The sequence below is a fragment of the Canis lupus genome, chromosome 1, assembly GCF_011100685.1.
Source record: "Canis lupus familiaris isolate Mischka breed German Shepherd chromosome 1, alternate assembly UU_Cfam_GSD_1.0, whole genome shotgun sequence".
NCBI lineage: Eukaryota > Metazoa > Chordata > Mammalia > Carnivora > Canidae > Canis > Canis lupus.
Genome location: NC_049222.1, coordinates 20,495,789 through 20,508,754, shown reverse-complemented (window position 1 = coordinate 20,508,754; position 12,966 = coordinate 20,495,789). Strand labels below are relative to the sequence as shown.

At 40.7% G+C, this 12,966-nt stretch overlaps 1 protein-coding gene across 1 annotated transcript in view; it reads right to left on the bottom strand.

Moving 5' to 3' along the window:
• Positions 1 to 12,966, bottom strand: part of TCF4 (transcription factor 4) — a 357,271-nt gene that overhangs the window by 14,688 nt on the left and 329,617 nt on the right. Inside the window, 1 exon segment of the mRNA NM_001003268.1 lies at positions 12,222 to 12,425. Coding sequence (NP_001003268.1) covers positions 12,222 to 12,425 — 204 coding nt within the window.

Below are 12,966 nucleotides of genomic sequence, written 5' to 3'. Positions count from 1 at the left end.
TTATGCAGGGTTTTAAAGGATGGGCTTTGAAAGAAACCCTCGAACTGAGAAACCAGGGACTTCTTCAAGAAGGTGGCATTTTAGATAGGCTTTGAAAGATGTGTAGGTTTTTGATATAAATTATTTAGATTTTTAAAAAAACCCTGACATTTAGCATCAATGAGATAACATCTCAAGTCTAAATCAAAGTTTCTATTTTTACATCAAGAAGTGGCATTATTTTGATATTAAATCTATATGAAGCAGCAGCTAAGGACTGCATATTAACGTGTTTTCATGTTGTCAGACTACACAGTTTGGACAAAAAGCAGATTTTAGTAAAGCCCTTTATAAACCTCACAGGCTTTACTACAAAGTGAACAAAACAGGGCATTTTGGACACAAATGGTACCTCACTGTATGTATGTATTATTGGCCCAAACGACTCATTCTTATTTAACTGCAGTGAAGTCTTTCATCTCCCAACTATACAATAATGGTTTCCATATGACCAGTGGCTCTGCTATAAATAAGATCAAAAGCAAAAGAAAGGGTTTAATAAAAGAAAATGACATTAAGAGTAGCATTAAATCGGGGGGGGGGGGAATGCCAATATTCAACTCTTTTGTTTGTTTGTTTTGAGACTGAAGCTCCACATGGTACTAAGTAGCTTCCCCATATATCATGAAAAGGCATTTGACAAGAAGGAGTAAAATGTACAAAATCCATTTGGGTATGCCTTAGAGTGGGAAGGATTAAGATGGGGGACAGTGGGGAATGTGGGGGCAGGGAGGAGCACCCCCCTCCGGAGGCAGGCTGGACAACAGGTAAGCAGCTTGTTTCCCATCGAAAGAGTTCAAGGGAACATGTCGAAGGCAGATTCTCTGTCCTTTTCTGTTCTATTTAATGGAGATAGACTTTTGGTAATCCAGAGATTCTCAGAGAATCATAACATTGCTCAACTCTCGTACATGAGTTCTGAGAAAGGAAGTTTTTTTTGGCAATGCGCAGTGACTTGATATGAAGAGCCAACTTCCCAAACAAATTCTCTTCTAGTTCTCAAAAAAAAAAAAAAAAAAAAATCACAATGTTAATCTCTATTCCCGACTGGATAAACAGCTGCTAATAACCTCCAGCTCCCAGGGGAGGAGGTTGTTTCCTTTCATCTTCAGACTGGTGGATATCTGACGTGCCCTGGACTTTAGTGATTCCACATGTTCCTTCCTTGGTCTTCTTCAAAACTGCCCTGGTACTGGTCTTGCCAACCCAGGTTTCTTTTCGCCCTTCGACTGCATCCGTAGACTTGGAGGACATCCTCGGTTATGGTAGTACACTCATTTGAAATTGTAGTTCTTTTTACTGCGGGTGTATTTAAAGAGGAAATTCAAGCACTTATAACATCTAAGGGAAGCTGAAGTCTTGGACCTTTGTATTTGAAGCCTTGCGAGGGAAATAACCATTTTGGTTTCCTTCAGGCTGAGCTAATTATTCACTCAAGGGCTGGCTACGTTCAAAGATACTCGGTTCCTAACAGCATCACTAATGCGATTACTTACCTCTCTGTGTTGGTGTACTACATGCAGGGGCCAACATCCCACTGTTCCTCTGCTAGGAAGTCCCCTGCAGAAGGTTACAGGGCCAGCCGGCCCCCAGAGTCATTGTCACTTGTTCTCAAGCACCTGCTTTACTGGTGACCTCAGTCCTACACCTCAAGATTCAGACATTTCGCAAAACAGCTTTTTAAACAAAAACCAGCTGTTTCCCATCTAGACTACAGGGGGAAGAATCTGGGCAGCTCACAGAAACATTACCCAGAGACTACCATTCCCCAATAACTTTCACACACTTTCAGCTCCAAACGAGACCCGTCCGTGTGCAGAAGCCAGGGAGAAGGCAAACGTGAAATTAAAACGTGGAAACTCAATACCCTGGGTCTTGACGGTGTGTCCAATTAATGGCTTCAAAATGAACGTGGTTATTGTATCAGGACAGTGCTTCCCCAAAGATGTCATTTAACTAATATTGGACAGATCTTTTGCTTAAACTCAACTTTATAGTTTAAGATGATTTATGGATGGAGAGGAAGCTATAATTATGCACAACTGTGAATGTCAGCCAATTAGGTAGAGTTCTCGTGTTTCAGAAATGCGATGTTCAAGCTTTTTTTAATTTTTTGATTTTTTTTTTTAGGTTTGCACTCTTAAAGCTGCTTTGCCTAAACCCTCTTCTTATTTTGAACCCATTTTACACTTCTATTTTCTAAGCAATTAAGATACTTTTGATTCGAAAAATTTACAGCCACAATAAAAGTTAAAATAACACCACGACCACAGATTTTTAAAAAAATATATAAAATGGCCAAGGCCTAGTCTTGGCTTTTAAACAGTGCCAAGTTGCTCCAGAATTTTCTGTTTTGGTATGAATGACATAACTGAATTACTTCATGAGCTGCTACTTTAATTCCTAAGGGTGGAAAATTCCATGAGTTAATTTAATTTGGATGTAAAAAAATATACATGAAAACTCGCTCTTCCTGTGGACTCTCATGTGAAATATTTGAGCCAATTGTTGGAGCTGCCGTGCTTCCAGGAGGGGCTTTCCACCCAACGCCGCCTGGCTGGTGCTGCAGGGCCTGGTATCATCAGAAAATTCGGGCACATAAGATCCTTTATTTGCTGCATATGTTTTTAATCACTTTATTTGATAGTTCTGTGCAATGCTGCTTCTAGCCTGTCTCTAACTGCTGAAATCCTACACGGATGCTAACATGGGCTCAATGACACCTTTTCCAGGAAGCTTTTCCTAAGGTGTTTCCTAAGGCTGGACAACATTCCTCCTTCTCTGAACTGTTTCTTAAGCCACTTCATAATTCCACCTTGCATTACAGTTGGGCACAGACTCCTGTTATCACCCTCCCAGAGTCAAAGGCCTATAGGGTCAGAGAGTCTCGTGCACATTTTGTAACCTTCAAAGGATCTCAAGCACAGAAGACAGAGGATGAAGGAATGAACATCTGTGTAGTTTCTGATACATACAATTATTATCTTTCCCCCAGAAAATCTGCTTTCTTGAGAAAACAAGGGTAGTAATACCACCTTTTTAAAATGCAAGGGCTGTGTCTTTTCTAAACTATGCATGGTTTAGCATTATGTCCTTGTCCCCAGTAAAGGTTCAATAAAAAATATGACAATGACTATGCTATTAAAAGCATTTACCTAAAAAAATAAAAAGTTAAAAAAAAAGCATTTACTACCTTCCTTTTCCTCTATTATTTTAGAAGAAAGCAAAGTAAAAATATGATGGAGCTGAAGAGTCTCTTTTAAACGTGTTTTTATATTTTAAAAGTGGGGAAAACAACCAGTTTTTTAAATTTATTTAAAGTTCATGACACTAGGGTGTGAAACACATACTTTAGGGGAAAAAATTAGGGAACTAGGCTTGCTTTGTCCTAAAGCGGAAAAAGGGAGTCTTTGGGGTTTGATGGTCCAACGCAGACCGACCATTTTGTTTCCAGGTCAGAGGGCCTGTTTTGAGTAAAAGAGGTATTGGGGAGGAGGGCGGGGGGAAAAAGGGGATATACCCAGTTTGGACCCGCTGCTGTGGGATCTGGGCACGCATCATGTCCTAACCACTACTCTCAGGGGTTGTTCATGGAGCGTAAGTGGTTGTATTTAAAACCTTTGGCTTTTGAATAAGTTAAGGCAGAAATACCGAGTGTCAAATGGTGAGCTCTACCTTTCTGAAGGTGCTGTACCTAAACCCATGGTTAAAAGAATTTAAGTCAGACAGAAAAAGACAAATACTGTATGTCCTCATGTTATGTGTAGAATCTTAAAAAAAAAAAAAAAAAAAAAAAGGAACTCAAATAAATAAGAGAATAGTAGAATGGTGGTACCTGGGTGATATGGGGAGATGGTGACCAAAGGGTAACTCTTGTAGCTGTAACATGAGTAGATCCTGGGATCGAATGTACAACATGGGGACAGTAATAAACAATACTTCATTATAGATTTGGAAGTTGTTAAGAGTAGATCTTTAAAAAAAGTTATCACCAGGCGCACAGAAAAAGGTAATTATGTGAGAGGATGGAGGTGTCCACTAATCATACTGTGGTCATCATTTTGCAATATATAAATGCATTAAATCATCAAGTTCTATACCTTAAGCTTATATAGGTTTGATGCCAAGAATATCTCCAAAGGCTAGGAAAAGTTTTAGAAAATAAAAGGAATTTCTTCAAGTTCTTTTTCTTCTTTTTTTTTCCCTTAAGTTTTCTTAAAATAAGGTACAAAATTGATATAGATTAAAAAAAAAAAAAAACCTTTCAGTTGAGACTGATCATTGTGGACATTAGGGTAGATGGTGAAACTCTATAGATAGGCAAATAGCCTAATCAAAGAGAGAAGCCTATATGGGTTTCTATATAGTAGATATGGAAAGATGATGGAGATGACTAAGATCTTGAGTGAAATCTATAATAGGCTATTTAAAAGATAGTTTCGAAGTGCTGTGAGAGGGAGGCAATGACTTCTCAAACCCACTTTGGTCCAAGAAGAACAAGTTTTTGTGGACAAACCTCACTTCCTCATTCGTAGGAATGCCACACGTCAGGTGTCTTGTGATAATGCTAAGGTCAAAATGAGAGAAGGTGGAGAGCAGGAGAGCAAAATTAGTTGAACATTACTGGTTGAAATATTAAACCCAAAGGCAAGGGACGATGTAAGTGTCAAGAGAATGTCTGTAGCAGGAACCTCAGGCCTTCGGCTCCACACCCTCCCCTAGTTAACATTTTTGTTCGTGGCTTTGCTAAGGGCAATAATAGCACCCATCAAATTTACCCACGACAGAGCTGCAGCGTATGTCACCGAATGAGGACCTACAGGAGACCTTCGACCGCAGTCTGAAATTCAAAGGCAACGAGAAACAGCAAAACAACAAAACCCCACAAAGGCATAACATGAAGTTTTGTGACGGTACAACACAAAGTACACAAGGGTAGTTGAGATATGTATGACTTATGGATTTCAGCTGATTATAAGTTCAATATTTGCTAGCAGGATGATGAAGTCATCTTCAAAAAGGCCTTTAAATGAAGATACAAATCATTGAATGAGTTTGGTAGTAGATCCACCCTAGTCCACCCTGATGATTCCTTGAGCACTATGTTCAGTTTGAGATTCGACATGCTCAAAGGTCCTTGAAAAAGAAAGCATTCCTTTTAAACTAGGGGGAACACACTGGAAAGTCATAAAATCAAAACTTTCATGGTGGGGGGTAAATATTTGAAGATATAAATATCCGGCCCAGAGGGGGGTGAAAAAAAACAACTGAATAGACTGTTTTCAAAGAACTGTTAGGTTCCTAAAGTATTTGTTGGGTTGACTTAGGGGTAAACTTCAGTGACCAGAAAAATGAGGACTGCACAAAGAAGTAAATTTGGGCCGGACATAAAGAAGAGTTTTCCAACATTTGATAGAAATGCGCTTTAGGGTCATTTAGAGCTATTTATCCTTGGAGGAAGGGGGCTGATAGAGGCTTGTTGACTGCGTTGCAGGGGATTTTAGGGGGGTTTGGATAGATAGGATAGCTAAGATCCCAGAGATTCTACGGTAGTAATTGCTTAGAAATGCAGCATCTGCTCAGATTATCTACAAAACTTTATGGAGTCAAAATCTGTGAAAAGGTAAGAGGAGCAAGATTGAAGACGACAAAGTCTCTATGGGTCAGACCTTCCCTGGAATTTTCTGACTTCTGCCACTCTCATGACTATATATACCAGTTAATGCCACCCAAGATAACACGTCCCTGCCCATGACCCTCTCCTGTTGCATGAAGCCAAGGGGCAACTGTGGAAGTCCCTTGGGTTTCTATCACGGTGAGTGTTGAGTACGCACAAAATTGTTGAATCACTATGTTATATGTTTAAAACTAAGATAACACTGTATGTTAATTAGACTTCAATAAAAAACAAAAATAGTTTTTTCTTGGGTTTCATTAGTTTCAGTCAGTAATGAAAAGGTTTGTAGTATCAGCCACAGTTTTGAAATTGCTATGGTACTGGGTTAGAGAGGAAGTTCACTGCGGCGGTGTGGTATTCAGTACAAAGAGGACTGCTCTCCTTTGCTGGCTTGTCTGGTTTCTATCCTAGTTTGGCCATTAACAAGTGGGCGTCCATGCTTGGGTCGCTTCCCCTTTCTGGGCCTTGGTCTTCGCCAGTAAAATAAGGGGCACAGGCGAAATGACTTCTGGGGTGCTTTTAGAACCTAAAATTCAACAGTCCTAACTCTTAAAAACTATGAAAGCAAAACTAAGCTGTTTTCTTATGAGGCCCTGTGTGGTAAAAGTTCTTGTATGTTCAAACATTAGGTAAAGAGAAAAGGTGCTTTATCATGTACTGAATTTTTTTCTGATAAATTCTTTTTAACCCCAATTAAAAATGTTATGAACAGAGGGCAACTGGGCTAGCATTGGCTTACATCTAAAAGCCAATCCTTTCTCCTCTCCAGAGAAGAGAAGGGAGGGGAGGGAGGGAGGGGGGAGGGGGGGGAGGGAGAGGAGAGGAGAGGAGAAAGGAAATGGAGGGAGGGAGGGGAGGGAGTGAGGGAGGGAGGAGGGAGGGTAGGAGGAGGGGGGGTTGGAGGAGGGGGGGGGGGGGAGGAGGAAGGGAGGTCCTTCTTCCTTCTTCCTTCCCTTCTCGCTTCCTTCCTTCCTTCCTTTCTCTTCCTTCCTTCCTTCCTTCCCTCCCTCCCTCCCTCCCTCCCTCCCTCCTTCCTTCCTTCATTCCCTTCTTCCTTCCTTCCTTCCTCCCTATTTCAAGTTGAAATGCACGGTTTCTGAAATGTGTGCTGCATCCCCCCCCTGGGTGGGTTCTAGGAAGGGGTCTCAGGGATGCTGTGGAGGATGCATGTGGATGGGGAGTTCTACAGGGCTCCTCCAGGAAGTGAGCTAGAGCAACCAGATCCTCAGGAGATCACTACTCTTCTGCCAAGTGACAATGGCACTCTTCCCTCCCAGGTAGCAGAGCTAAGTCCCTGCTCTCTGGTGGGGCTTGCTATATTGCTATAACAATGTGTTTTCAAATATGTGTCCTTTTCTACTAAACTGCGAACCCTTTAAGAGCAGAGAACATGTGTTAGCACAGAGCCTGGCATTTGGTAATCACTTGATCAATGTTTTTGGAAATGAATAAATGGACTTTAAGCAAAAAAGGTCTGAGAACCACACGGATACTATATATTAACAATAAAGGAGAGTTTTAGCTAAATGATCGCTTCACTGCTGCTGACTCCACTGACAAGTAATCAGAAACACAGAATCACATGAAGATATTTTTGATGTGGGTTTGGTTCTTACTCAGTTAAAAGAGGAGATTAGGTCATCTGAAAGGCTTGCTTTCAGGTCTCATCTGTGGATCTGAATACTGAGTGAATACTGGAGAGAATTATTTTTGAAACACTCACTTCAATAATTTATAGAACCTAATGATTTAATATCAGGATTAAGCATGGAGATATCTGAGGCACGTGGGGGATGGGGCGTGGTTATATCTGGGTAATTAGCTTAGTGATAAACCCACCTGTTTCCTTATTCTCCCACATTCAGAGATTTCTGCTTTGACTCTGTCGGAAACGTGGGTGGTTTTGGTAAGAAAAATAATTTAAAATTTACTACTTCATGACCCCAGTAAGGAGAGTGTACACCTCTCGCCACTTAGCACAGACATGCTGACTTAAGAATAAGTGTGTAGACAATGTGGGTTTTAATCTAGCATACCACTACACTGGGGGGGGGGTGGAATTCTTTACCTCTGCATTTGGGTAGAGAGCTGTCCTGGGCACTTGACCCCAAGATAGCTGAGGACTCTTTCATCAAGGAGCATTTATCAAGATTTGAAAATCACGAGCTCTTACCTCCCTAAGATTAGTTCTGAAAAGGTGCACCTAAAGCTAATCTCTGGGGAGTGCTAGTGGTAGTAAACAAAGAGCATGGAACATGAAAGCATTGTACCTGAGTTGAAAGCTGGCCTCATGACTTGCGCCTCCTCAAACCTAGTTAGGCCCATTTGACCAACACCTAAAATGGATATCACCATCATCCTCAGAGGGCTCCTGTGAAGACCTCCTGAGATAATGTTCACGGAGCACCTAGCAGAGGGACTGGCAACTTGTCCGGCAGTCAGAAAATAGTAGTTTCCTTTCTCCCATTCTGACTGACGATTTATTCACTGGTGTGTATGTGTGTGTGTGTGGGGGTACTCAAGGACGTTACAATATAGGGGGTAAGGCAAAAGTCATGCCTACAAAAGGTATATAGTTTTGCAAGACTGGGTAGATATTTTTATGTAGCCAACACTATGATTCACGGAGCTCTGGAAAGTAGAAAAGAAAACAGGCTATCACAGGTGGAGGCAGCAAGGGAAGGCTTCCTGGAAGAGGAAGGATTCGAGCCAGAGCTTTGAGGGTGGTGGGAATGAGATGGGCGGAGAGAAGTGCGCAGGGCAGGCCAAGCCCAACAGACACGAAAGAACTACTTAACGAGGACGTCCAGGGCAAGTGCTGTAATATGCACAGACTGGTCTGAATGGAAGAAATTCTGCATGTTGGACTAGCTAAGCATAAGGCTTTTGGTAAATGGTAAAGGGGCTTAATCAACTGGATTAAGAAACTGGTCTTTATTTTGTAGATAATGGAAAGCCAGCGAAGGTTTCTGGGCAGGAAAGAGCATGGCCACATATCGTCTAGAAAGCCTGCAAGTCTACGACATTCACGCTAGCATTATGAGCCATGCTGCTGGGAAAGAAATCCCTTTCATTACACTAATACTTAGTAAATCACTGAAGACCTACTTCAGAACTCCAAGGAAAACATTTTATGAATCAAAAGCTAAGTACAATATGTTAGCAATTAAATGAGATAACATAACAGCCGAGGCAGAACCAGTTCTCCCCACCACGATTTCAAGCTGCTGCAGAAAAGAAATGCTTCTATCATCTTCCAAGTTATCAAGCCATTTTGTTTTGATTTTCGGAAGGCGGGGAGGAAGCGAGAAGAGGATGGAGGTCAAGAGGATTCAAAGCTGTCTATTCTTTAATCAGGAGGCATTATTAAGGGGACTCACAAAGGAGATTTGCTCAGAACAAGCCTAGCCCTGGGATGGGTCTTCAGTCGCTCTAAGTGGCTTCTGCTCCAGGACCAGGAACGAAGGTGTGTAGCTGGAAAGAAACACCCACCAGTGTTCTCTGTAGTGAGGTTTCCGGTCCTTACCTCCCACTGCTACTTTATTTACTGCAGCTGGCCAAGGTTTTATAGCCTGTTTCATGTATTAAAATTCAAATGTGGAAAACATTACCAGTATCCTCCTTGATACTTTTTTTGTTGTTGTTGTTCGGGGCAAGGGGGGGGGGTGGTTTTTTTTTTTTTTCTCTTCCCCTTCAACTTCCTTTTTATTGTGGAATGTATCAAATGGTCAAAGGCTAACTTCAGACTGACTAAATTCAAAAACTATTTCCTTTGTTCTGATGTTTTTGTTTGAAAATTCATACCAGTTTGCGCAAGGAAAAGAAATGACAATCCGATCTCTTTCACACACGTTGGGGAGTTTCAGGCTGGGGAGCTCAGACCCTTGTGGACCTGCTGGGTCTTTGTGAGAAGAAAGGAGAAGGACGGCAGGGCCTCCGCTGGTTGAAAGGGCAGCAGGCTGTGGCCACGCTGCATCTCTGGAGCTACTCCTCACCTGGTTGGCTGTGCGGTCATCCCTGACTGGATTAGAAGTGCCTTCAGAGGAGTGAACGGGGAACTTTCCCTCCTCAGCAAAACTAGCAGCTTTATGGCTTCTGCAGAGCCTTTTCAAAACCAAATCAGAGATGTTTCTGGGCAATATTGGCAGAATATTTCCCTTCTCCTATTGCTCCACTGCATTATCTCCCCTTCCCCTCCAGCCAGGTCAGGCCAACTTGCCCTCTCCAGAGACGGTTCTAGTCCCTTCATCCTATCCCACCTTTGAATCAGACTCAAGGGGGAGGCAACCCAAAGGTCACACAGTCCCCCAAAGCATCTCTATGTATAGTTTGTTATTTTAAAGAACCACTTAACCTACATCTGGTATTTAAGAGCAAACGTTACATATTTATGGAAAAAACTGTCTCTGAAGCAATGTGCCCTGGGTGTACACTGCATCCGTTTAACATATGCAAAATGAACACAGCTACAGAAATTAAACTATTTTTCTCTTGATTGAGAGCAGATATAGAGAAATGGTTATAAGTCACAGATCTGGCTTTTAATAAAGCCAGATTTCTTAATTAAAAGCAGTATTGTTTAAACATTGTAGTTTAAAAAGAAAAGAGCTGTACAAACTAAAACCTCATATTATATGCATCCCAAGTGTATTTAACACATTACCTGAGGCCAAGCTAAATTAAAATCTAGATTTTCCTTTTGTAAACTCTTAGCAACTGCCATGAATAGACAAACAATTTTTACTCAATGATGAATTTTTAGGATAGAGGTCAAGGAAAAGCAAAAGAGAAAAAAAAGATTTAGCTTTGGCATTCAGAAATATCTTTCCACGTTTTAGAAGTGAGTTCATTGCTTCTATTTATAAACCAGTATTTTTGGTTTCAAATTGGTTGCAGGTTTCCATGATACACCGCTCAGGATGGTCCTCTCAATCATAGTCTTTTATTAAGAAAAACTGAAAGGAGGACAGAAGAATCCTACTGAGCAAGAACTTAACAAGCCTCAGAATAACCTGTGCTTATTTTGCACTCTCCTCTTGGAATCATCAGTAGACAAGAGATGCTACATTGGTAACAGAAGATGGACCTTCATCCAAGCAACTGTTTAAGAGCCTACCAGGTATAAAACAGGACACTACAGTGTTCATTGATCAGGAAGGAGTTTATAAGAAGTGGAATACACGGAATCATTAATTAGCAATAAATTCTCTGCCCAGTCAGTCACCTTACGGTCATCACTTAACATTTTGTTAAGAAGATTCTGGCGACTGCAGCAACTGGGTGGCTCAGTCAGTTAAGCCTCCAACTCTTGGGTTCAGCTCAGGTCGTGATCTCAGAGTCTTGAGATCAAGCCCCACATTGACCTCCACGCTCAGCACAGGGTCTGCTGCGGTTTCTCTCTCCCTATCCCTCTGCCCCTCCCCACACACTAGTGCTCTCTCTCTCTCTCAAATAGATAAATAAATCTTAAAAAAAAAAAAGAGGATTCTGAACTTTCATAATCATCCAAAAAAGGAGGATGCATTTCCCAATGGTTTCTAAAAGCAATGGGCAGAGCTGAAATTCCAGTTCTCATATGGACAAATCTGCTTAAATATTATTTAAACAAACACTTATTCATAAACAGGCAGTGATAAACTACTATATCCTTAAATCACAGAGTCCCACACCATATATTTAGACAGATAAACACAACACATAGTTCTACCTCCCACACTCAAAAGACATTGATTTGGATTCTTTGATAATAATAAAGAATTTCAAACTATTCGTATCTGAAATGCCAATACTGTAAAACATACAAAAGTTGAGCCCCCTAGATGACATCATTAAGATGAAGACTTTAAAACACCAGCAATGACCCAGGGATGTCCTCCAAGTTATACAGTCAAGTAATATGAAAACACATAGCCACCCAAAGACTTGTACGTGAATGTTCATAGGAGCATTATTCCTAATTGCCAAAGAGCAAAAATAACCCAAATATCCACCACCTGGTGCACGGATAAATATAACGGATCCCTACATGAGGGAATCTTTTTTGGCAATAAAAAGGAATGATGCTCTGATACAGGATGAGATATGTATAAACCCTGAAGCATCACACTGGCTGAAAGAAGCCAGTGAGTCGGAAAAGCCCATCACATACTGTACGATTTCAGTGTTAAGAAATATCGATAGGCAAATTATAGAGACAGAACACATTAGTCGTTGCCAACGTCCAGGGAGAGGGAAGATCGGAGAGTAACTACTGCTGGCATGGGGATTTCTTTTCTTTTTTGCAGGCGATAAAATGTTCTAAACTTAGACTGCGGTGATGGTTGCATAATCCCGTGAACATTCTCAAAAACATGGAGTTGTAAACTTTAAGTGGATGAACAGCAGGTAAGTGAATTATATCTCAATAAAGCTGTTTAAAAAAGAAAAAAAGCAGGAGCAGTAGTATTTATACTTGAAATTCTAATTCTATACGGTAACTAAAGAGTCTCCAAATTTCATCACTTACCATGAGTGAATGTCTGTTGGCTGAAAGAAGACCGGTTCCATACCCTGAGCCCAGACCACCCATCGCTCCATTATGAGAAGGTCCAATGATTCCATGCATGTCCCCATGACCACCCGGCATAGCTGTGGATGGGCCCACTGCATGATTCCGGAGAACGTGAATAGCATCATCCAGTCTTTCTAAGCGATCTTCAATTCGGCTTTGCTGTTGGTTAATAAACGATGTGAAATTTGATTTAGTTTGAAATGCATGTGTAGGTTATAGAAGTAAAATGTGAGTTGACACAAATCACACTTTGGGTTTCTGAATGTATGGTTCCAATAAAACTTATTTCCATGAGCCAATAATAAAAAATAAACAGTGACCTTCCCAGGAAACTCGTGAAAAATGTTAATGGTTTATCATAGTGTTATTTTTCATGAACAAAGTATATTTTGTAATTCTTCCAGGACATTATAATGTACATATGCCATAGTACATTGCTTGAAAGAGAATTTAGATTTAACTTTACAAAAATTTTTTTGTATCTATACAATTTGAGAGACATTCTAGCAGTCAATGGTTAAAGATTTCAACAGATTAACAATGGAAAGATGATGTATTTATAGTCAAATTATTTTCTTTGAGGCATATGTCCATCTCCTCTGCAGTGCTAATTATGAAGTCAAGAACAGGTAAATGCATACAGACTATAATTTCTTATTGCATACTATCTATTTTTACCAGTGTGTCTTGCTTTCTATCT